At 34.8% G+C, this 27,427-nt stretch overlaps 1 protein-coding gene across 3 annotated transcripts in view; it reads right to left on the bottom strand.

Annotated features, from left to right (window-relative positions):
• Positions 1-27,427, bottom strand: part of Fur2 (furin-like protease 2) — a 410,564-nt gene that overhangs the window by 12,994 nt on the left and 370,143 nt on the right. For all 3 annotated transcript variants that reach the window (XM_018509972.1, XM_018509981.1, XM_018509991.1), the window contains exons 3-4: positions 12,053-12,157; positions 7,676-7,882 (exon numbers count right to left, since the gene is read on the bottom strand). In XM_018509972.1, coding sequence (XP_018365474.1) covers positions 7,676-7,882; positions 12,053-12,157 — 312 coding nt within the window. The remainder of the gene's footprint in view (positions 1-7,675; positions 7,883-12,052; positions 12,158-27,427) is intronic.

Genomic DNA, 27,427 nt, shown 5'->3' with positions numbered 1-27,427 from the left:
TATGCGAATGTTTCATACGTGTTTCCCCAGCGATCGCCACGTATGATCATATCCAAATCGCGGCAAAAAAAGAATTTACGACCGCGCGCAGCGACGCGATAAATTCGTGCGTGCGTAGCATGATATCGCAGACTCCGTAGATTATCCGGCAGGAGAGATGAGCAGTCAAGTAAGCACAACGAACACATCAATCCCAGATAGGATAAACAATCTATCATTCTAATTGATACATGGAACATCTTTATAATATTATCGGTTGAAAAATGATTGTGAGGTAATAAAGAAAAATAGTTTTCAAAATTTTCTGAAATTTAGAAACAATCTAAACTTGGTTATAAAAGAAGAGAATGACGCACAGAAAAAATGGCAAGAATTTTGATGAAATATTTACAAACTTGGCTAGATTTAAATCTGAAAATAATTTTGTTGGACTATTAAAATATATAACTATATAGGATGCTCAACTTGCTAGAATGTCAACTTTTTGTAGCACTGCTTATATCAAGCTTTAGTTTTCTATAATATATACCTAATTATTTTGATAGTCTAACAACATTATTTTCAGATCTGTATCTTTAAAATTTTTAGAGACTTCAACAAAATTGTTCTTTCCGTGCGACTCATTTTTATATCAACTATTACTGCACGCAAGTTTCAAAAAATTTTTAATGCTGCAAGAAATTGCTATTTTGCAACAAATTTTAATTCCGGCGTTGATTACCACGTTTTGTTTGTATATTGAGAATAATCTCGGATTTGTGTTTTGGAAATGCAGCATATGCATAAATGCACGAACGTACGCGAGTGACGCGAAATATTTTTGCGGAATGCAAGAACACGGAGTTATTCTCTAATCTCTATGACTACGTTTTTCTGCATGAACTGAGCAGAATTGGAAGAGATAGAATGGGTGCATTGAATACCTGATTCAAATGCTTTTAATATTTATTTTACATACAATAAAAGCTTTTCTATTTTCACGAAATATTTTACAGCGGTTATAGAAGTACTGTGTTATTTTTCAGGATCAAAGTTGTAAGAAAAAAAAAGTAAATAAAGGAAAAAGTGAAATATATGTAACAATTAAAAATATATAAAAGTCGTAAATTAAAAATCAATTCTTTAACTATACTTTTTTAAAACTTATATTCTTTTCATTATTTTATTAATTTTAATTTATAACAAAAATAATAACAAAATAAATAAACAATAAAAACATTTTTAACAAATAGTTGTTATAAACACAACTTTTATATGTATATAGATTATTTAAATTATAAATATTAACACATTTGTAAAAACAGTATAATCAGTACATCCTTAAATGAGTTCCAACAAATAATTCATAAATTCATAAAAAATTTTTTCAACAGCAATACGCTGAAATCTAAAAATATGAAAAAAATTGTTTTCCCTTTGGAACAAAACAAAAATTATGCCTCGAGAGATATGCAATTCAGGATATTGGTATATAATAGCTAATTGGAAGGTGTTCACTTAGAATTTAACACGAGTCCGCTTCGAGCTATTGCACGAATGAAGTGCATGTAACAGGACAGGAGAGGTTTCTCTTGATCCCGGCTCTTGTACATTACACCCGTAGCTCATCGTGATCAGAGGAGTAGCACGATACGTGCTCTCGTCGCGAGAACATAGCGACGGGGAATTGCGGGGAATGTGCCAATCTCCGTGTCGATGCACCTTTCCCGCTGTTGCTTTTTTACTCGGCCATTCGGGTTCGGGTGCGTCGCACGGTGCCGGCTCCGTTCCAGCTGCAATTCCATTAACTAGATTGCGCATTGTCGTGCTCGCCCGTGAGGAAGACCCGATGGCATCGACGCGTGCCCCGTCGTCCGTGTCAGCGCTTATCTGCGCAGAGATTTTGGCGCTACGAGCGGACCAAGGAGAGACAAAGCGCGAGAGCTCGGTATGCGTTGAGAATGCAACGGGATCAGAACTCGATAGCTCCAAAAGGAGGAAACGTGGTCCAACATGGGTGCAACGTTACCGAACTGCTTGTCGTAGCTATCGCTGTTCCAGCTCGTGGGTACAGAAATTGTCAATATCAAACCGTATTGACTGTTGTCGATACGGTTTGATGAAGAGCATGGAAATCATTCCAGCCACCTCACGTCGCTGTAATAAAAATTTTTGCTAAAAAATAAAAAAAGATAGAAAAAGATCATGTTCGATATTCCACAGTTCTATATATATATTGCGAAAAAATATATTGTTCGCAGTTGTAGTTTATCACATCATATATTACATATGTACCCTATTCACAAATCGACAATTGTTTGTTCATAATTTGTTGCTTACATAATTAAATTTTCGAGCAATAAGTTAAAAATTATTGTTCAAAATTAAGAAAATAATTTGATTTCTTTGCAAATTGTTTCGTATCAGCAATTTTATAAAAGAAGACTACGAATTGATCTCCGCTGATAAAACCTACGAGGATTATAGAATGCGCTCTCTCGAATATAACGATACCCCTTATTTAGGCGCGATCGGTTGCATTGCCAAGTTATTAAAGGAAAATGTCCAAAATAACCTTAAACAAGCACCTAGAAGATCCTAAAAATAGGATATCTTTTATTGTATATGCCAATAGAAATTCATTGATTGAAACAGACAAAAAACACGTAGATACACAATTGGTGAGGCGTCAACATGCTGTTGCTACAACGTCCACCGCAGAAAGCGAAACGCAGAAATAACAAAAAAATGATGCCACGCCTCAATACATAAAACAAACAAAAAAAAACAAATAATACTATACATTATACATTATAATAATAAATATATAAAAATAAAAATTCATATAAAAATATGAAAAGACATAATATTTCCACATATAACAGTACATAAGAAAGGTTCGATTCTTTAACCATCGCATAAATAAAAAAGATAAAATAAAATATATTAAAAGAGTACAAATAAATTTTTTATATGATATTATAGCAAATTTTATTGAATATCAACTTTGTTAATTTGCTCACTATCTCCCGTGCTGACTCCATTATTTCATTATTTATTATATTAAAAGAGATTTCGAAAACTATTCTTAATAAAATAATTTTTATATATTCTGAAACTAATTTTCTTAAAATATCGAAGTATTGACTGTTATATACAAAAACCCAGAAATTTCTGATTGGTATCTTGGTTTTCTTTACGTGCGCGATGCCATCGATCCCTCGGTTGTTTCTTTCTCTCCGACGAATGCAGGCTAAATTATCCGGCGAAAAACGCCAAATTTACGGGTGCTGTATAAGAACGCTATAATCCCATCAGCGTACACAGCAAATGGTGAGGCGGGATGGGTTCGTGCGCACACATTGTGGGTGCATATTGTGCCTGAAGAAAGACAATGCGGCCCATTGTCTCTCGCGACGCGTGCGGTCGACCCGACAAAAAGAGAATAGAGAAAAAACCCCACGGCCGAGTCGGGTTTACAACGAACCGGGTTGCTCCGGTTCATCCGGAGGTACTCTTTACTCCAGCGTCTTCCACGACAAAAGCGAGCTAGACGAAACGTCGTTTCCATGGGATGACCATAGACACAAAAATCTAACAATACAAAGTTCGAAGTACTCCTCTTATATAATATAAAGAGAAGATTTATATAAAGAGAAAAGCGCATTACAAACGAAACTCGATTCTAACCTTATTATTCCCTTTATTGTAAATTTCTGCAAAATTTGATAACGAGATATATCGTAAAATAATTTAAATAAACAATTTTGAAATCTGATACTAAAAAGAAATCAGTAATATCAAAAGTTAATCGCGATTAGATATCTAAGAGGATTAATTTTTCAATAATAGTTTGATATATATATCTTATATAATTTTGATACCTTATATAATTATAAGTTGTTTGTCTACTTTTTGCTTTTGAATATCTTAACTATATTTCTAACAGATATTTGATTTAATCTTTCATTGCAAATCTCTTGCTTATCTAATCTCCAAATTTTTTTTTTATCGATCGCGCCTAAATTTTATTATCCGAGCCTTTATTGTCGATTTAATCCTATATTGTATTATCATTTTACCTATAATAGCGTAAGGCTGAAATATAAAATATATGTATTTGGTTGATATCATATATTTACTGTGAATTTTCATATCAATTTATTATTATTCTTCTTTTTTTATCTTGTTTTCTCTCTCGATATGCATAATCTCGGTAAATTAATAATGTGCACTTAAATATCGCTGCAGTTTGAGAAACAATTATCACATTATCGATATTACATTTTTTAACCGTACCATACATATTCTCGTATATTCAGACATGCAGTGATAAATATCTAATAAATGTCAGGAATAATATAAAACTGGAATCTTGTTGTGGAGATGTCAATGAGAAATTTGCTGAAATATTGATCAATTTGCTTTCGGTTATTTCTGTGTTCGTGTTGCAGACAGGATATCGATATGATATATCTGCACGTACGGAGTATCATAGGTGGTTTATTAGCTTACGTAAGCCCCGGATTCCTATCGCGCCTCAAGCGACGCTCCGGGCATCTCGTAAACGCCTGCATCCTGTGCTTTTATACACGGCAGTTTCCGAGCCCGAGTTTCGAGGGTCGGCATATTTGGGCATTGCTCTCTGCAAATAGAGAGGAGGCCCCAGATATCGGGCGTTCGCCTGAGCTGCTCAAATTTCATATCACCCGATATTACGTCCATTATGCAAAATCGTAATACGCGCGCCCCGCGTTTCTTTAAAGCTCCCTGCTTCCACGCCGTAGCCACATCGAATCACGACGTCAGAAAACGAGAAACGTGGACTTTTCTCCTTGCAATACACGTCGGAATAAGCGAGGGGAAAAAGGAGTTCGAGAGAGTGCAGAATGTATTTTTGTAAGTGCGCCGTTGCGCAAACTGAATTTGTTTATTTTTCATATCGAAAAAGAAATTACATTTATTTTTACAGCTGTCGGTTCGTTCAATCTCGTTCACTTACAAAGTGGCTTATATAATGCAGCATCGCGAATAAATATATAGGTTTTCACAAACTTCCTTTCATCTTTGATTCTTTGATCAATTTGGGGCAGTTTCTTTCTTTAAAGCGAAAATTTTATCGAGCACCCATCCCCTTTCTCAACTTTTTGATATTCAGCTTTGAGTTTCTATATATTTCTTCATCTCTCGAATTAAAATACTGCCAAAGTATACTCGAGATAAAACGAAGGATAAGATTTCCCTCCCGTAAAGGAATTAAGAATTAAAGTAACTACCTCCGGTAATCGCCTGGAGCATTCGCAAGAACAGGCAATCGGGATGTTCCCTTCGTTTTCTCGGACGTTCGCCAATGAAAGTAACCGAACAGCTAGAAGCCGGGACACTCGATATAATCGAGAACTTCTCGGTAAACTTAGGCCGAGACGCCGCACTGGCGGGCGACGCGTCGGGGAATAGAGAGAGAGAAAAGTTTCTGCCGCGCCGGATATATCGGGCGAACCTGCCAAAAGCTAGAGCTACCCCCGTTTCCGTTGTTTCTCGCCAGTCTGCTGCTGTTCCAGACGGTACGGCTGCACGTTATAAGCTGCTTACGTTCTCGCAAGAAAACGCATGTACAGCACAACGCGGGTCCATTAAGACATGACTGGTCGCGCGAGAAATAAGTATACCAAGTCCGGTCGTGCGATACACCAAGTGTCGAGATTTATTGCTCTTACACAGAAATTTCTAGTTTCTCGCGTTTATCCAGTTTCTGTCGTTATCTAAAATATCTCACCATTAAAAAATTAATGTTTTCTATTTTCGTTGATTAATCATAATACGTTAAGACGTTACGGTTATTTTTTAATTTTTTGTAATGTTGAAAATGATTCGATAGAGGTTTGTTTGACATTTTAGTCGATTTTAAGCAATCAACACTTCGCTTGGTTCATAGACCTTTTATTTTTATCTTATTTTTATTAATTTTTTATTTATGTGTTACATAAACGTTAATAAGTTATACTAGATCGCAATATGAATAAATCAAACAAGCAAAAAAGTGTCAAATACGGTCAAGGCTAGATGTTAACTTCATAGTATTGCTAAAATTTTAAATGCATCTTTCATTTATTTAAATTGCGCGCTTATTTAAATCGCAAATTAAAACTGAAATATTAATAGTAATATCATAAATTAAATTAACCATAAATTTAATAATGACCCGAGCAAACATATCAGAACTGTACAGAATTTATTACGAAAAACATCCTTAGTCAGAGTGATATATAAATGTATTTCATATATACATATTTATAATCGGAAATGAGAAAAGAACGTAAAATGTACATAATAGAATTCTATCAAGGGACTTTTATGATGTTAAAAAATTTTGAAATTATCTAATATTCAACAAAGCCAATAAACAATGAAATTAAAATCAAAGATCAAAATGGTTAAGTATCAATCTGATTTTCCAAAAATTTTTGTAAGATTACTATGGCAAAGTAATCTTAATATAAAAAATTCCTATTTGACATTTTTATACATATATATCTTTTACATAGGAGGCACAAATTAATTACAAATTTTAATTTATAACTCGTAATTGTAACGTAAAATATAAAATTTAATACGCAGAATTAAAGATAATCTCTTTTGAACGTTTTAAATAACGATTATAATAAAACATCTCGATCTCTCTGATGCGCTTAACGCGCCAGGATGATCAGGCTGAAGAGTTAGAGCGATTAAGCCAAGCTAGAACGGAACAATAACGCTCCACCCAATAGGATGGCGAGGTCTAAAACAACGTCAGGCGCGTTGTTTTCGATAATCTCAGGCTGGCCCGGGCCGTCAATCGATTCGACAGTTCTCGCTCAATAAGATCGCATTAGTTGCAGCCGCTAATCGGATAACAAACACGTTGATTGATTGTTTATATGGGACCCGAGCTATTACTAGGATAATTGTTTACTCGTCCGGCACGATTACGCGAATCAAGTTATGCGAGTTATGCGAGCGTTTTGCCCAAGATATATACCTTATTCAAGTGCATCGAGTCGCAATGGAAACATCGTCGCGTTTCTCGGTTATTACAGTGCAAGATATGCGATAATTCGGCATAATTACATCGTAACTAAAAATTGAGACGCAGACTGCGTCCAAATTTTCTAATTAATAAAATATGTCAACGTCATGATTAAACGAATAATGCGATTGTAGATGTCATAATAATTGAAGAAGATTTATGATTCCTCCTTAGATTGACATTATCTAATAAAAATGACAGTAAACAAGTCTGGAATATTACTCTTATCATTATTTTCATTCTTTATTACCTATTACTTTTATTCCATTGTTACAATTTCCAATTCAAGGAAACTGCGCGCAGATTATTCGTCGGTCTTGAAATAGTCTTAAATTGATAATGTCACAAGCAATTTAATATTGATTCCAATTCTTTATAGTGTTTGAAATATACACATTAATTATAATTTTTAATTAATACAAACGACTAATATTTCTTTCGTCAGAAAATTTCGGAAAATGAGCATAGTGTAAATTTTTTTGAATTGACATCATCGATAAAGTTTTCTCGAGAAAGAAATAATAATCGGAAATGTCAAGTGATTTAGATACCGTACAGAGTTCTTTCGATTCTCATCACGTATTCTGTCACGGCGGTCCGTCTTGTGGCGCGGCGAGATGTACTTACCAGGTACCACTGTTCCTTGAAAAGCGGGTCCGTGAACAGATTTTGAAGTGGCACGCCTCTGTTTCTTTGGCGATGAAACAGGCCAGCTTGCCGCGGACGCGGACCAAAACCGCCGAAGAAGGGCTGATAATCGGCGAACGCGTAGGACGCGGCGTCAAAGTCGCGCTTCTTGCGCTTCTTCTCATGCTGCTGTTGGAACCAGTGCACCTGCAACCGAAAGCATACCCCGGATCTGCAACGAGCTTTCTTGCGACATCGCTCTATGATCGACTTCGAGCTACGTCATCGCGCTATAAACTTGAATAACTTGGAGAACCGACCTAAAAGCCATTAGCCGCCAGAATACGTTTTGTTATCTCTCACGTCATTACACTAAGTTCCACACGACATTATACGGTAATGTAAGCTGGTATAACGGTCGCAGATTTTCCCAAGTGTCCGGAATATTTCATCAGTGTTATCAGTCAGGTTTTTTTGCTGGACGATATTCACATGTTAATAATATCATAAGCAAGTTACATCAAAAGAAAGGCACTTCAATGGCTTTGGATAAAGTTATTAATCACATGTGATTTTAAATTATCATGCATAATAAAATTTATGTGAAATTTAATTAAATATAATAATTTCTATAATATATGTATTGAGAATTATAATACCGAGAAATATTAAATAGATTATAAAGAGAGAAAGCATTTATTTCTATGTACATCAACTAATTAATCGTTATCTTTATCTATTTATTTTTACAAAATTATTAAAATCTGGATTTATGACGTTCGTATATTTATGAAATGTTTAATGATTATTATAATACATTTGATATTATTTCAAAGAATTATTTTATCAATAATTAAAAAAACAGAAAAAATTTAATTGAGAGAGAGAGAGAGAGAGAGAGAGAGAGAGAGAAGGAAAGAAAGCTAGAGAAATAAAATTATCTTTTTATCCTTTTTTTTTTTAAATAAACAACTACTCGTAGCATCACTGTTGTTTATTGTGTGATTGGCCAGACGGCTATATACATCGCGACACTGCGACGTGGAAAATTCACCAGGGCAGATTGACTCAATCGAGGGTCATAAATCGAACAATCACCGAAAAACGCCTCGGGGAACGAGCTTTAATTCTAGCGCGCGCCGCGTTCCTCCCGTTTCATTCATATCCTCGTGTTGGACCCAGACACGCAATGCGATTCGATGCCCAGTCGACAGATTCACGACCCTCACGCAATTTTGGCGAGGCTCCAAATACGCCAGGATTAACCGAGTTAGTTTCACGGTCGTATTGAAGGCGCGCGCCAATGCAGAAATTTCCGAATTTTCAAACTAACACAATGAGTGTAAGATAGGAAATTTGGTACATGTGCTGCTCCATATCGATTATTGAACATGCTAAAAGTCTCTTAAAATCAAACGATTATGGCAGTCGTGAAGTCGAATAGTAGCAGATGTTGCCGTATTCTCTTATGAATTATAAACAGTTGTAGATAGAAGTCATAATTTCAAATAATAAAGAAAATATCACTAAATATGATCGCCAATTAAGTAGAAATTACTTTGTAATCGTTTTTAAGTTAATTTTAATTATCAATATTTATAAATTTTTATTAAAATAAACATTATATGTTTCATGTAGATATACATATTAACATAAATATTCGATCAAGCAAATTATCAAATAATCCATTTAATCATCGATTCATCAGACATGAGATATTGAATTGTTCCTTTAGGAAAAAAAATTAAATAAAATTTAAATGCCGACATTAATCACTATTCTGACAGCACATCATCTAATAAAAGTTATATGGAATTTTAATTTTCAATTTCAATAATAGTTCGTGTAATAATCCCAATGAAGAAAGTTGTAAAATTCAGACTAAAATTATGTGAAGAATTCTTTATGTATACATATCTTCCTCAATTTCTTGGAAAAACAATTTCTCAAGTAGTGTACGATGCTTTTTCTAACATGATAAAACAAATTAGTGAAAGAAATAAGGTGTTAATAATTCTTTTTCATTCGTAATAAGTTTCGTTTGCATCGATATGAGCATGACACTTTTTCATCAAAATATAAAAATGAGCAATGAAATGAAACATTATAATCGTCTATTTTATAGCGAACAATTAAGCGGTTAACTAAGCGTGTTGCACAATTAATAAGCAGCCAGTCACGATCGTTAGGAAAACGAGAGAGATTTTCCGGTCACGTATCCGTGACTTTGCCAGCCATAAATCCCGGCGATCTCTGGCGCGGCGCGTTCGGAAAAAAATGTATCTCGCGCGGAAATTACCCCCGCACGTTCGTCCCGTGCAAATGGCATTTTCCTCACGATAACGTGTTCCCCGCGAGTACCCAGCTCATAATTAATGCTATATCGCGATCCCTCGTATGCATGCGAAGAGCTGTGCATTTCTGTTTCTTTCTCTCTTTCCCTCTTCGACGCACGATATTTTCCTGAACCACTTCGTCTACCCTTCCACTTCGTAATTTTCACCCGCGAGAAGGAGCTTATCGAGACGAGGACAATGGCGGAAAACGCGGCGACGACAATATTGTCTCTCGAAACAGTGAGATATTTTGCTACGTCCTCGTGAGAGAAGGGACGACGAGGCTTCACCGAGAGTGCACTTAAAGCGACCACCAGGTATTTCCCGCGCGAGTACTAAAGTGATATTATAGTGAAAAATTCGAAAAAAATCTACAGGTACAAGGATGGAATTTCATAAACTATTTATGGCTATGACGGATTTACGATTTATTATCGCTGAATAATAATGCACGTAAATTGTGTCGTCTTTTTCACACAAAAATAACAACTGGAAATATGTATACGTAATAATCCTGAATTAAATGTTAAAAACGTTTTACTACACGGAAAAAATCTAGAAAAATTAGGCCAGATGCCGATCTGAAAATAATTATATTGGATTATTAAAATAATTATATATGGGAGAGAATGTTTAAACGTGATAATCCTGCACAAAAAAAAGTTTTGACATTTAAGCAACCAGTTCGAGTGTGTTCAATATAATACTAAAAAATAATCCAATATAATTATTTTTAAATCTGGATCTAGCTGAATTTTTAAGTACTTCAACAAAATCGTTCTTTCCGTATGCCATAAAAAAATGTTTTTTGTTTTAGAGTTGCAAAATAATTTCTATCCTTGACTGGGATTTTTTTCATAGTTAAAACTCAACGTTTTTTACCACAACGCTAAAATTTAGAACCGAACAAAAACACGTTTCTGGTCAATCAAAAAAAGGAAGACACATTTTGCAATCCTTTGTGAGGTATACCGTTACCGTTGAATATTCTGTCACTGCGTGACAGAATATTTAACTATAAAAAAACTGCATACAAACGGGAGAATGATTTTTTGAAAACGCAAGGGTTACATACTGAGAAAAAATGTAACATTTTTATGATGGGACTTTATTATTTACGTAACATATATTGCACAGCTTGTTTTCAAAACATCTCAGTACAGAACTCATATCCTTTCTAGCCTTTCGATCCTATTGATATTTTCTAGATTTTGTAAATATCTTTCTTTCTCTCTCTCTCAGTTTTGTTGCAAAGATAAAAAAGTATTTTTTCAATAAGATAAAATGGCACGATTACAACAATTTCATAAAGTTAAAATTATTAAAGAAAAATTGTTTTTAACCAATTTGATTGTTAAAAGATTGTTAAAAATCGACGATGGTGAATCTTATTTTTAGAAAATTATTTTCGTCCTTTCAGAAGCCTTAAAATTCACAATTTTATTCTGGGGCTTTTTTCGGCCAAACATTCAGTTCACTAGCCAGAACACGTATTTCTTGCGATCGTTAACGTGCTTTAAACGGACTTGGCCAATTAAGCTGTTTGTCGAAATGCACGCCGCTTTTACGCTGACCGATCGTGAAGAGTTCAAGTTTTACCAAGTGATTTAATAGAGCTTATAGCAATGAATTTTCTGTCCGAGCAATCGTTACAATCGGTTCGTTAACGTGTCGACTGTCCAATAAATTTATAAAACGTTTGTATATACCTATGAAAGAGGTATACACTGCTTGTGATTATAATTATCTTATTCTAATTATATTTATTTCTGTCTTTTATGACTACATACTCCATTATTTCGCTCTTCACACGCAAATTTAATATTAAATATAACTCCTTCCTTTTTAGTAAAAGCAAAGTTCTTAATACCGTAACTAAAGCTAATTAAATTTTTCTTTCATTTCACAGACCTGGAATAAATCTACCATGGCTTTCAAACATTACGTCTTACTCTTTGAGTATGAATCAAATCTCGTTCCCGTGTGCATCTCGTAATTAATGTCTCTTAATTAGCGCAGAAACAAGAATATGTCGACTTACCCGCGGTTCATCCCTGAGCGCCTTGTGATGTGGTTCGCTCGCAGTGAGGGATCTCTTGTGTAATCGCTTGTGAGAGAAGAGGTAATAATTCTTCAGGGCACCGATCTGAAACCGAGAAATAAAGCATTCTTATTGTCATAATTCGAGTATGGCTCGAGAGAATTGGCACCGCGTCCTCGTGCAGACGTAAACATGAAGAGGCAAGAGGGTGCTCGCAAATCTCCCTCTCTTGCGACTTTTCGATGGCATTTCGATGGTCTTGCGACTCGATATCGTTTCGACTCACAAGTTTGGCAGTAACTCTCGAAGTGTCGTTCCTGAATTATATGGCGGAACTTGCTAAATCTCGTCTACATTCATCGCGGTGTTTTCTGCAGACGATAAATGTTTCCCCTAACACTTTCGCCCATGATAGATAATGTAATCATCGTGAATAAGCATGAGAGAAATCTAATTTGTTTGAATTTCTTTATCAATCAGCATAAAATAATAATGAAGAACTAAAATTGATACAAATTCCAAAATAAATAACTGAAAAACTATACTTTGTAATTTTCAAATAATATTTATTAGTACAATTATTTATGTGATTTCGAAACATACCATGTTTCATTAACATTAATAATATTAAGGATAAATATATATACATATTGGATAGAAACTCTTTCATTATATTAATAACGATAAAATTATCGTAACGAGAGAACGGCATCAATAACTGATTTTTCAAGTATTGTTTGTCGACATCAGTATCAAAGGCTTCTGTTTTTGAATTCAGCAAGCAGAGATTACCGAATCGAAAATTAACATTAATGAACGACACGCACGACGGCGCTTGCAACATTGCCTCTCATTTTAGAAGTTTAACGCGATCCATTAGAGATAATTGGCAGCTTATTGAACGCCAGACGGTTATAATTATATCTATATGTATAGTGCGACATTACGCGTCGTTAAAGAGTAGTGACGTTTCAGTTTGGTCGATAGAAGTGTTTGTCGATAATTCTAAGCGCAATCATGCTCTAATAATACATCAAAAATAATTAATAAGCTACTCCAATCATTCGTCTGTTATTTAAAGTAAATTAATTATTTATCTGATAATTAATTAATTACTAGATACTTATCCAATTAACAAAATGAAAAATAGGAAATGTTAAGGACTGTGTGTGTAATACTGAACATACCATTGTTGCTTCGTCCATCTGATATCAATATTTTAATGGTAAAAAGCTAAAGAAATTATTCTTTTCTATATTTACGTAAAAAACTTTTTACAGCATACATATATCATTTATATATACATATTCATATGTATTCTCTTATATGAGTATACTTTTTAAAATAATTAACTAGCTTTAAAAAAGGTAACTGAATTTGCAATTTAAAAATTAAATAAATTTGAATTAGATTAAGAAACTATAGACCTGATATACGATATTATGCTTTTCTTACTCTGCGTTATTACATAGTGCTTTTTTACAATACTAAATAACCTATATGATGTAATGTTTTGTGCAAACAACAGCATGTGTCTATGATTCACAAGCACAGTTTCCGCATTACTCTGATATGATCCGACTCCGAGAGGAAGTCGTAAGAACCCATGCTTTTGAAACGGCGCAACTTTCGCCAGCGGAGTTTCCGGAACTTAGCCGAAACGGGAATCAACCAAAACTGCATCGCACCGCGAAGTAGAATCACTTCCCGAAGCTGTTTTTGCGCCACCGATGCTTTACACGTGTCGCCTACTTGAAATTCTTCCACGGCGCCTGCCTTCCGGAGCCGCGACTCGAAAATTGAAGAGCAATTCGCGAGGAACTCGGGCGCGATTTGCAAAAAAGGAAGAGAGAGCGCGCTTTATTTTATCATCGAGCTTTACCCGAAATTTCGCGGTGAGCTCGAGACAGCTACTCATCGACGTTCTCCGGACTTCTTGAGGATCTAAGTAGCGCAAGAGTGGCAAAGTGCATCACTTGCTCCTCTCAATCTCGAGTTATCTTTCGTGTGAAAGAGGATTACTTGCCCTAGTTCTTTTACTTTAGCCATTTTTATCTCTTCAAAAACACAACGATGTATATCATGTGCGTTTATTTGAAAAACTATGAACTTGCTCTTACTTCATAATAAGGCAATACTTTAGAAGCTTAATATTTTCTTCATAATGTTACACTTTATCAAATTTTATATATCAGTTAATCAATAAATGTAAGTTATTTTTATTCTACAGATTAAGAAGGTTAAAATGTTGTTTACTATATATTAACCTTTTTTAGATATACTTTACGGGAATCAACTCATTTTTAATCGTTTATAACTTGTGGATTTCGAGCCATAAATTTCAAACATTTTTATGCGCCAAGAATCAACTGACCAAAAAATTTTATTCGCGTGAATGCCGGTTTCATGCTACACTATGTAGCCAACAAAGAGTGAGGCGCGGAAGGAGATGCGATGAGACTATCGCTATTTCTCGAAGATATTTCGCGGACGTGATGGAGCATGCCTCGCCAGCTTCACTAGCAGGCGTTATATAACTCGGCTGGCGACGACGCCGGAAGGCCCGTTCGCATATTTCCGTATTCCGCCAACAATTTTACGTCTAACTTGTGCGCGGCACGCTCGTTGGCTTTATGACGCAAATTTCACAAGGGCGGGTCAAGGACTAGCTTGAGGGCTTCTTCCTTCCGAAGTGCGGTCGAACGGCGTCCGTTGAAATTTCTCGCTCAACCATGCGGAATTTTGATAATATTCCCAATTATTTCGCGGTCACGGAAACAAGGCTGCCAATAATATTTAATCTTAAATTCGATCATGTATCCTACAAAATATATCAACGTTTATATACTTGCAAAATTTTGTTTGGTCAATAAATCCATTAACTGTTTATTTTACGATTGTACAAATCGTAATTTGTATAATCGTAAAATAAACAGTTAATAAATTTATTGACAATAATTTATGGTATAGAAATATAAATTCAGCTAATTAAGAAATTTACGTAATAGTAATTTTTATCATTTTTAACAAAAATTCATCATAAAATCTCTATGGTTGTAATGAAAAAAATTATGTGTAAAATCACAATTATTAGAGATAAAAGTAAATTTTTTAAAAACGTACAATTAAAATTTTTCCACTATAAATTAATTTTTTTACAAATATTATTTATGTAATTTTACATACTTTATTATACAATACACATATACCTAGTATTTTTTTCTTAGTAATTCTAAAATATACGTTCTTATAAGTTTTAGAAACGTTGAATTCACGGATAAATGGACTTTCTCGCTATAGATATTACTGGCGATCGACTTTCTTCATGAAGATGACGACGTAAACGCGAGGTCACGTCGTCGCTACTAAAAATGACGAAGCGCCCAACTTTGACGCGATCTCTCGCTCCACCATCGTAGAGACTTGGAGACTCTACAGAGGAGAATTTTCCCGTGCGTTTGTTACCAGTCGCGTGAGTGATAGTCCCTCTCCGACCTGCTTCTCTGGCTCTATGTCATCCGCTCCATTAACGCCTTACTTCCAGTTTCCAGCTGGAAGGCGGTGCAATAAAGCCAGGAAGACGATGGCGAATTGGACTGATTCGTTTCCGGTGCGATTAGCGTAGAACCTACCGCTATATGAATCTTCAGATCATCGCCGCTTTTGTAGTGTTCCATTGTGAACAAATCCGTCCAACTTGAAGTAATTCAGTCTGAACGATTGCAGGCGATATCAGTTAAAAATCACATACGAGATCAGCGTGAATAAAAAAAAAAAGATAAAATAAAATCAATGTGCTTAACGATCTTCGAAAATCGAGGTTTTCGTAGCACAGTTCTCGATAGCGAAACCAAATAGAATCAGGGCAAATCGGTTGAAAAGCAAAGTTTCAATGGCGATGACCGACGTTTCTTTCGAGTCGTAGAATCGTGTACCACTCGCAGCATTAGCCAAATCCTCGATTCGCGTCGACCTTGGCGATCTTCCTAAAATCCCTTAAATCCATCCGGTAGCTTTTCTGGAAGCGATAGTGCCGTCGCGTTCTCGCTCGCCTTCTTCAACGCGCCGCCGGTAATCCCGATGGGAGATACTCGTCGCGGCAGCTGCGCGCGGGCGGGAGTAAAAAGACGAGAAAACGGATGAGAACGGGTGGTGACGGTGGTACAGGAAGCGGAGGTGGGAACCGACATAGAGCGTAGCACAATGCAGCGCAATTTATTAATACTCTGGGACTCGTAGCGCCCTTAGGACCAAACGGTGAAATAGATATGCCAGCCGAGGTGGGCGAACGAGCGAGTGAGCGAGCGAGGGACCTGTTACAAGCTTGAACGGAAATGTCAGGACAAAATGTCCTGTACGGAACATACGGCGCAATCTGCGAGAAAGTAGCGGTATAACCAAGCGCGGAAAGACGTCAATCGTATCGTAAAACAAAACGGTCTTCCATTTAATTTCACGTGACTTCGCCTGAACGGAATTCTTATTTAAAAGTTAGTCGATCGCGAAGACACTTTGGGGGATGTGGAAGACGTGATAGCTGTCGAGAAAGGCTAATATAATTAAGATTTAATCCAGTAAAATCGATTGACTGTGTGAATTATATGTGAAAATTACATTTATAAATTTAATTAGTTTTTATTTGGCTGTTTTAATTGGCTGTAGCAACCAATTTTTGGTTGCGTTAGCCAATCGAAATCTTATACTGACATTGCGGATAGGCTAATACAACCAACAATTGGCTGCAGCATCCAAAAATTGGCTGTTGCAACCAATTAAAAATGCTATGCCATGTTTTACCATCTAATTTGCTGCAGCAGCCAGTCTTTTCTTTCAGTGTAGACCCTAACGAAATTACGGATTTAAAATTGCTTCATTTTTTGTCATCTTATAGTCAGGAAGAAAAATTGACATCAAGTACGTCAAAGGGATGTCTGTCATTAAAGATTAATACGGTAGGAACGGGATATCCTAGATATAGCAGAATCTCTTTTACTCTGTATACACTTTCATATATTCTCGTGTATTTTTGAAAGCTGATCCACGCCGTTTTCAGCGTGACTAACTTTTATAAGGATCTCGCGAACGTGTACGGGGCGGAGAAAGCTGATGGCGGACGATAACTGCAGTGAACTTAATTGTAACATCAAGATGATTTCTTTCAGGGAGCTGAACGCGCTTTGATGGCGTACTTAAATCCACTTTATTTATCGAGCCCGAGGCGCGGGATTCAGTACGTCACAGAGCGGAGTCATAAGATCTAAAGAAGAGATAGAGCGAGCGATTCATCATCCCGTGTCTGCAACAAGCTCGCGTTAAGGCGCGTGCACACGCTGCAAACTAAATCAAATGTTGCTCTAGCGTGCGCTAAATCGTACGAGTGAGATGTTCATCTTAATTAATCTACAAGCGAGATTTCACTTTCAGCTAATTTTCATTTTAATCATTTCCATATCTACTCTCATGATTAGAAATGTGAGAACTTAATATTATATTCAGTAAAAATATTATAAAACAATTTGGTTTTAAAATAATTTATTCTAAAATTATTATATAATGTCGATTAGATAAATGCATCTTTTAAATTAATCAGTCGTCTCTCTGTGCCATTAAAACTACGTGTCTCTAAATGGTCACCTTTAAACCAAATATCGCTGCCGAATTCTTTTCATCAACTGTTACCGAATTCTCTTTGCGATCGTTTGATCAATGGTTAGCCAAATAGTAGCATTTGGTCAGTGTTCGAAAGGAGAGAAACGAGGAAAAGGTAATTCCGAAATACATCCAGGTTAGAGAACGATCAAACCGTGTGTTCTGTGCAATGTGTGTGTTTCTGTGCAACCGGGAACACGTCTGCACAAACTTATCCTTCGCTTGCGAACCACGCGGTTTGCACAGTTTGTACGCGCCTTTAGATCGGTCGTGCGCGCGCGTACTTCCGCCACACTTCCGATTCGTTTCGTGGTAGTGAACTACAGGCACGAACGTGTATTGCAACGAGGGTGTAGAACGCGCGGTGGCCGAGGTACAAGCGTTCTGAACAGCGCTAGATAAGCGAGCAGAGAGCTGGCAGGGTACTTTGAGAGGGCCACTAAATCAAACCGCTGAAGAATGTCTCATGGTGACCTGTGGGTTATCGCTATAGCTATACCCTATACGCGACATACGCGGATGTTCCCAGCGGGTGCATACTGCATAGTCTTGTAAGTTGTCATCGCGCACGGCCAAGTTAAGATTTAACGTGAGAGAAACGGGGTGGAGAAGAGATAGGTACAAGTTGAAAAAGTCAATTTCTAAGTTTCCTGCATGTTTTCGGACGCCACATTCATCCTCCGCGGAATGTCTGAAGTACATATTTAGGACTCTGTGATCAATAAACCGAGAAAAAGGCACATGCACTCGTCAAAGATTAAATCGCTCGATTCGAAAATAAGGACTAATTCCATTTGTGATATATTAAAATTAATGTATTGCAAATTGAATTAGTCTACGTTTCGAACGTAATATAAAAACGAATCTGATTATATACGATAAAATTATTTCTTCAAAAAAAGGATATAAAAAATATCGATTATTTTTACAGAGTTTATTAAGTTTCTGTTTGTTTTTTGCTTTAACAGTTTAATTTTATTCAATATTTCCAATTTTGCAAAAAAAAATCTAGATCCTTCTCTTATGTTTTATAATTATTTTTTATAGAGCAAAATATATCTTTTGTTTCAATGATAATTTTATCCGATAATCATACATTATTTTTAAACGATAGAATGATACCAATATATAAAAGAAGATTGCAAGAAACTTCAAAAAATTAAAATTTTAATAGCGACCGCTCTTTATATTTGGAAGCTATATTTTTTTCGAGTATCTATTTTCGAAAATCTTCTGAATCAAGTATGTACATCCATTCATTGACGAATATTAGGTCACTATTCACATGCAATAAAAAAAAAGACTGCTATGTCTTTCTACGTTAACGTCAGGATCGAGAGTTATCTCGACGCGACACCTCGACGTAACACACGCACAAAATTCGCATCCACGTATGTACATGGAGATACGAGTAGGGAATCACTGGCAAGCCACTGGAGAGAATATCGCGCAAATTGTATCGCAAGCGCATTCGCGGTGCATGTGCGGCGGTCCGTTCACTCACGTCGTCCGTTCGTTGGGATGTCCGTATGCCACAAAATCCCCGATCGCGAACCGGCTCTCGTTACGTAATGCCGACCACGTATCACCAATACCGTTGCCACGATCCTCTATTCAACCCCATCACCGTCAACGCCGTCGTATGTACGTTAACATTATTGCAAATACGACGAATATAATTATCCCTCGTGTATTCGACAATATGCTCTTAAATACCTATACAGGATTGAAACGTTACTCTACAAAAATAATATCATTACTGTTACTTTTTAAAAGTAATAATATAAAAAGTAATTCATTACGTCATTCGTTATTAATTTAAAAAAAAAAACTTTTATTTTTATAAGAAAACACAGAAAAGGTCCTCCAATTTTTATGAGCTTTCAACATGGTGTAGTTTACACAAAAATGTATAGACACGTATTTTTTTTATATACACGCATATGTTCTTTCAGTTGAATGATTTAATCTTGTTAAAGAGTGAAACATCCCTTTGAAAAAAGTTATTTTCTTTTGAAGCAAATATCGTCGAAACAATAAAAGATGAAAAAAAATTTTTAATAAAAGTTGAATTATTTCAAGAGTATTTTATAATGGTAAAATATATTTTTAATAAAAATTTTTGTTCGTAAAAGATGAAAAAACTTAAAAAATTTTTTTATTATTATTGTAAAAGTACTCTTAAAACTGTTCCACTTTTATTTAAACAATTTTTCTATCTTTTATAGTTTCGACGATATTCACTTGAAAAGAAAATAACTAATTTTCTTTAGAAAGGTGTTTCATTCCGTAAAAGTGCATAAAAAATACGTGTTCTTTAATTTGGTCTAAACTATAACACACAAGTTCTTCAAAATCAGACAGCAACACTTTCCTGTGTTCCCTTATTAGTAACAACTTTTTTGTAATACTAAGGCAAGACATTAAATTAAAAAATTGCATTACCTGATAATCTATACTAAATATGATATATTAAATCTTTAAACCTAAAATTGTCTGTAGCAAACTTTTCTTTAATTATTAAACTTATCTAATAAATCTTCTACAATTCTTTACAATAATATTTTTATTTTTTTATATATAATACTTATTTTAAAAATTTAGATTGTAATTCACAAACGCAAATTTTATTAAAAATTTTTATTAAATTATTTTTAATATTTTTCAATATTTTTGAATTTCTGTAAATAAAATATTTCTATCCAATCAAAGCTAATGCAACCTATTAAATATGATAAAGATGATAAGGATTTTAAATAATAGTAAAAATAGCGATTGAATTCGTTATCATTACTGTAACAACGTTTCCGTTACAGATAAAAAAATAATAATCGTTACCCCCCCAAAAAAGTAATGATGATAGAATAATGCATTACTTCCCAATCTTGCTTAAATATAAATATGATAATGTTAAAAAAAACACAGGAATGAAGAGAGCGAGATTATTGATTAAACGATGTAAAAACTCATGAAATCATCTCCCTACATTCAATTATTCCTTTTATATTTACAAATGGTAAATAAAAAAGAAATAGCCGCAAGTCAACGTTACTGTTTTTCTGTTTTGATAATAAAATAAATGAAAATGTGCAGATAGTAATGATTTTAAATATTTAGAAGCAAATAAAACTGCTACCTGATTTTATTTAGCTACTTTCCAATTTCACAATGCTAAACAAGATAAAATTTTGCCGCAACATTAATTTAAAAATATTACTGTTAAATATGTTGACGTTTAGCGAATAATAATATATAGATATAATAAAAACAAATAAAATATCACGTACGAAACAAGAAAGATTCTTCGTAAAAAAAAAAATGTAGACATATCGCAGGCATTGATGTCGTTTTTCTGCAATGCTGATTGATTGCCAACTCGGTATAAATCGTGAACGCAAATTCGACTCTGTGATGAGTCCGATATTGACAGCTTGATATCTAAAGGTAAAAGAAACATCGAAAAATCATTCACCGCGAGAAATAAGCGAGTAGAATAGAAAAGATAAAAGAGAAACATAAAACGGCGCACGAAACGGATAAAATAGATAATGCCTCGCTGTATGTCTCGCGTTAAAAAAAATATTATACCTATATAGACGCTGCATCTGCAAAATCAAATAAAGAAACGGTTAGGCTTTTGTGTAATTTTGATCTTTCACATACGCAGTTTGTAATACAAAAATTATAAAAAGATTCCTGCTCTATCAAAAACGTGCAAAAACATTTCTAAAAATTCGGTGGTGTGATTTTCATAAACAATAGGAGGATTAACAAAAATAATACGCCTCTGATATCGGTCGGTAAAGAGGTCGCACGAAAAAATATCGTTTACCGTGCGAAAAACAATAGCCTCGAAACATTCCATCTCTCCAACCCTTTCGTTGTACCCTCAGTTTTATACTGTTTGCTTGCCCTGCATTTATCGGCGCAATCACCACGCGCGTTTATACATAAAGCAACCGTAGAATCAAAATGTTTCCGACAAACGCACGGTCGCAAAAAGATGAACTTTAAGTTCCGCCTAAGAAAAGCTTACATATGAATATCATATGTTCAAATCAACAAATTAATAAAAAATCGCAATCTGAATTACACAAAAGGTCTGTTTTTTTATAGCTGCACTCTCTGAACTGGTGCATACAGTGCAGCTATAAACAACAGATCTAATGACAAACACCGGTAAAAATTTCATGCTGTTTTTGAGCAGTTATTGAACAGTTATATTAACCCTTACCGTACCATCTACAATTTGGTGCCTCATCCATACCATCAAGGGTCACTTCAAATCTCTTCGTTTTTTCACCACTTCAAAATAATTCAAAAAATCTCTAAAAATTCATCAACATACTTTCAACTTTCTAGAATAAATATTGACTCTTTATTTTGGAAAATAATAAAATGTAGTATAATTTATAATTACAGGAAAGACTCAAAGAACAGGAATCGCTCGGTCACTAGTTACCCATATTAGTACGGTAAGGGTTAATGTCCCATTTCTTCATCTCTAGATAATTTTATCCAAGAGATATCTCCCAGAATACAATGAAGATATCTCTTGGATAAGGTTATCCGCAACTTATCTAAAAGTGAAGAAATTGGACATGACTCTATTCAGTAACTGAGGAACTCTAGTAAAACTACTTACGATTCCAATTAAGATGTAACACTTTGCCTGTAGTTATTACGCATAAAAGATATTCAAAATCTGAATCTATTTACTGAACAGAAACAAGGTAACAAATAAATGTAATATTAATAATAATCTATTAATACTGAATAATAACTAGACAAGTGTATATGCAAGTTGCACATATTTGTACCAGGAAAAAATTGTGTCATTAAATAAAAACTCTTATCAAATCCTTGTCCATTTCCTATACGCAATAATGTATTATAATGATCAACAATCAATAAGAATACAGTATGTAATACTAATATTACATTAACTGGATGAATGTCTAAAAAAACTGCATATATTTCCACCAGCAAATAATCAAAATTTTGAATAAAATTACAGCTTTGATTTTTAGAGGAAAGTAAACATGTACAGTATCTTGTTAAATATGCTGTTTTAAACGTAAGATCTCTATGTAGTTCTATTTAAATCCTCCAGTGTAAGGATAACGGGGAAATTACTTCAAAGATGTGAAATGTAGTTCACAAATGCAAAACGCGTCAAAGGAAAGAGATGCAATATCACTGTCGTTAGAGTAATGTCAGTGACATCAGCCGCTTATCCGTTCCGTTTCCCATGGTACTTTTCACAGAGAAGGAGAAAAAACGATCATCCAGAATTATCCGAGGCGCGACGACCCAGAAACCCACCACGCAAAAGTGCTGACATTAAAGAAATAATATCAAGAACGTGGATCATGATAGGAGATCTAGCAACTGATTTTTAAACCAGTGGCACTGAATAATCCAAGAATACAACGTCGAGAATATCTGGCGAATAAATATTTGCGTAAAAATTTTCAATCGATTTCTGATTTCTTTCTAGCTAACAAGCGTTTTAAATCGGCTTTAAATTTTCAGTTCCTGTGCGACTTATTAATGAATTTAAAAAAAAAAAAAAAGAGAGAGATTTATATAGCTTAATCGGAATTTCAGCTGGAAATAATTAAGATCGAAACCGCGATGTCACTAATCGGTTATCGGCGATTGCTGGTCGTAAAACATGTTGCGGTTTCGATAAATCGAGAATGTTGTTACGTATCCAAATAGATAGACCGAATGTTCGTTCTCCAATTTCTCTTTACGCGTTGATTGAATTCAATTTCCGACGCATTAGTCTCGATTGGTATCGCCATTTCCGGCGGACGCCTATGTAACATAATTAAATCGATCACGGGCGCTTTCCCTGTTTATAATTAAACGTAGGCGTTGCTTTATTGACATTGTGCAATTAATTGGCCAATAATGGTTATACTAGCGGCACCGTCATAGTGCACCTTCTCGATATCGACGGCTGCAGCACAATACCACCGAGCGATGAAATTTTCACACCGTTGTACATTGCGCGACCGGCCAGTAATGGGTTAATGCATTTTTACCGAGACTTGCTAAAGGAATGACATTACAGCGCATCGTTACGCGTAAAAAATTAAATTCTCCAGCCCGGGGAATGTCCCTGCGAGTCAGAAATAGCGCCTTCGCATTAAACAGGACCGCTATAACGCACGCAAATGTAACGAGGTCATAAAAAAAGGCTACTTTTCTGTCGCATTTAAAGCGTGCTGGAAGGCTAGATGATGCCAGCTAGTAAATCTGCATTCGTAAAAAGATATTATGGAGCTTTTCTCGTTGAAAAAAACCCATTTCTTTGTTATGTTATTTATAGTTTTGCATTTTAATGTTACTCCTGTAATTTAGACAGCACTGATATATGTATATACCGATATATGTATATAAGTGAAGCGATATCATTTACGCAACTGAAACGATGTCAATATCGGTAACTGTGTTAAATTGTTGAATATGACATTTCGTTGTACTAATTTTGCATAATTGAGGTACAACACTGGCTTTTCCGATACCAAACTATAATAGCTTCACGGAATCGGCAGGATAATGCAGTAAATTTAACTATTGAGCTATTTTAATGGTCGTTACTTTCGTTGCAAGTTTAAATTAGATTGCAAGCCAAAATTTTGAAAATTTTCTTCATAGACGAGATGATATGGTTATGAAATACTTATAGAAACTAATGGTGGCGTAGGTCACTTCTATCGTCATGTTGAAACCATTACCCTTCATTACCAATCTTGCAATCCATTATACAGATATATCGTGATAAAAGAAACAAAAGGATCGCAGACAAAATTCAGAAATAATTCTCACTAATTTTTTTTCGATCATGACATATAGTTCAGCACTTATTTCTATCACAATAAAACGTTGAAGTTTTTAGTATAAATAATGTAAAATGATGTCAAATGTATAATTTTGAATAAATTAAAAAAATCTCGTGTCATGAGTAACATTTAAAATTGTAAACTGAAAAAAATTATAAATAATATAAATCGAATTATGAAAACATAATTAAAAAGGAAACAGAACTAATGCGATACTAATTATAAGCACAAGAGTACAAAATTCAACAGGAAATGTGAGCTACAAAAAAATGTAAAAATGTGAAAAATTTTCTGGCATTTATATCGCCCGTTTCACATTTTTTGCCTACAATAACTGTAATAAATTTCGCGTGACTACGTTTTTAAGTTTGTCAGTAAATTCCAGGCATTACAAGATTAAAGATAAATAAAAAGTACATGTCACATGTGCGCATATAGGAGTAAAATAGAAATTCTCTAAAATAGACAGTTGAAATGAAATAAAACTAATTTTTTTCCATGAGTAATCCGAGCAATTTGAGTTTGTGCGAAGGCATAAATTACATCTAACAATAAAATCTGAGATAACGATCATTTTACTTTATTTTTATTTAAAAGAATAAATAAATAAATAACTATTTTTGAAAGAAAATATCAAAAATAGTACAGAATAAGGCGCTATTGCGCTTGGCAGAGCGAGCAAAGCATAATACACAAGCAAATGGGAAAACTCGTAGCGTAATGCGCGGTAAACGGGAAAATCGAAGCGTTACGCCACGCAATAAATATATAGAGAAATCCAAAATACCTACGATCCGTGCCCCGAAAAATGGGACGCCATCTGTCCCCTCGTTCGTCGGCAAATAAGCCGATTCTCATTCCGGATCGATGGAACACAAAGCGCGAGGCGGAAGAAGAGATCCGATAAGCGTTCGTTCTGGAAGGAACGTTTAGCGGGGCAACGGAGATGAGATGGTGCCTCGTCTTTCCGGAAGACTGAGGTGAGATGGGGACGTGAGCGGGGGTAGAGCATGGCAAACAGACAGAAGAAGGGAAGGAAATTGCGGTTCAGGAATTCGAGCTTTTGATGCGCGAAATTCCATGCTACTTTCGGTAATGTTCAGCTGTTTCACACTGTTGTACTCGGCGTCGGCGGAGAATCGACGGAATCGGAGGATGGTACCCGGCGCGCGGTCCTCGACGCAAACGATACCCCGTTCTCTTCCCTGGAGAATCTATTATCGAGGGTGATGTGTATGCAACCTTCGTCGAGTTTCCAGACGTGACGCCGTTGAGTCATTGCATCTGAATAGATATCTATGTATATAGTACGTTTTATACCATTTCCTACTACTTTTCATTCAGGAAGATCAATTATAGATTATCTACTTTAAAGATTATTTTCGTAAGATTACTTTATCTTACTAATATTAGTAATTAACATTCTTTGCTTCATTTTAAAATTAGATTTAAACGTAAAATTATACTAAAATTAACAAGCGATATAGCGGAGCTTAATTGCTTTGATGGTAGAAATTAATTCTTTGTCGTATTTTTTTTTTAAGACACTGTAATCAACTATTTTTTTAAATTATATATTTAAATTAAATAACGTGCAAAAAATATATTCTATATACGATATAAATTAACTTTAAGGAACAAAACAGACAAAATTACAATATATTCTTATGAAAATATTTTTTGGTAAAAAACATGAATTATTTTATGAATAGATAATTCTTTCGATAAATTGCTCTATATAAATACATTATCTTTTCCATAAATTATTTCATAAATAATTTTTTTTATAAATTGCTTCATGAATAAAATATTTTTTATAAATTTTATAAATAAATTACTCCAGATATTAGCTCTCAATTTTACAAATAAATTGTCATTTTTTATATTATATGTAAATATTCACATAAAATTCTGTATGTTATATTTCCTCTTTTAATATGATTTTTACTTTTCTTAACAGACGTGACATCCTTTTCTTCATGAATGGTACTTTTTTTCTTTTCCTTTTTGTTTTTACCATCTCGGATATAGTCTTCTTTTTCTTTTTTTCCCGAATGGTCTCTCATGCTTCTTACTCTGCGCTAAATCGTCAAGACGCGAGCACGATCATAATGTACAATGTGTAAGTAAGCCGAGCAATAAGGGGTGCAGACCACGTTGATGTCGGAGATGTCTCCCGAGTGTACCTTTCGCAATTCTTTTACAATCCTGCCAGATGACAATGACGACAACGTCTTCCTAACGATCCGTCTTTCTTGTCGCGAGGATTCTACGTTTTTTTTTCCGTGTGGAACTAAGAACCACGGGAAATGGCGACTAATGAGCGGAAAAACATCCCTTGCGATCTCCATCGTGCATTTCGTTTATTTGTTTTTTCTTCCGCTTTAATTATTTTTTATTCGTTATTTTTGTGAACTGAATAGTTCGTATTTCGCCCAAAGACATGACACTAGCATTTCTGAATTCAATGAAATTATATAAAAAATATTACAATTTAAAGATATAAAATTTTTTAGCACATAATCCTTCAATTTCTTCCCGGAAAATTCATTCAATTCCTAACTTTAATAGAAATTTAAATCAAGATTTAAATATTAATGTAGGTATTTTATACAACAAATTAAGAAAATACTTTGCGTGCAGCTAAAGTTTGATTGAGAGCAAAATTTACGTTCGTCGAGAGACTTGTAGTAGAAAATTCGAGCGAGAGGACATTCTATAGACCGATGGAGCCGATTGCCGGGAGATTTTACAGCGCGCGTGAACGCATGAATTGGGTTCTTTTTTCCCTGTGATGTTTAATTTCTCCGGCTAAAGGCGGGGTGGAATTACGGCCGCAGCAGGAAAAGCGGAATTGCAGCTTGACACGCGA

The sequence above is a fragment of the Trachymyrmex cornetzi genome, unplaced genomic scaffold (assembly GCF_001594075.2).
Source record: "Trachymyrmex cornetzi isolate Tcor2-1 unplaced genomic scaffold, Tcor1.1 scaffold11, whole genome shotgun sequence".
Lineage (NCBI taxonomy): Eukaryota > Metazoa > Arthropoda > Insecta > Hymenoptera > Formicidae > Trachymyrmex > Trachymyrmex cornetzi.
This window is presented reverse-complemented; position numbering and strand designations above follow the sequence as displayed.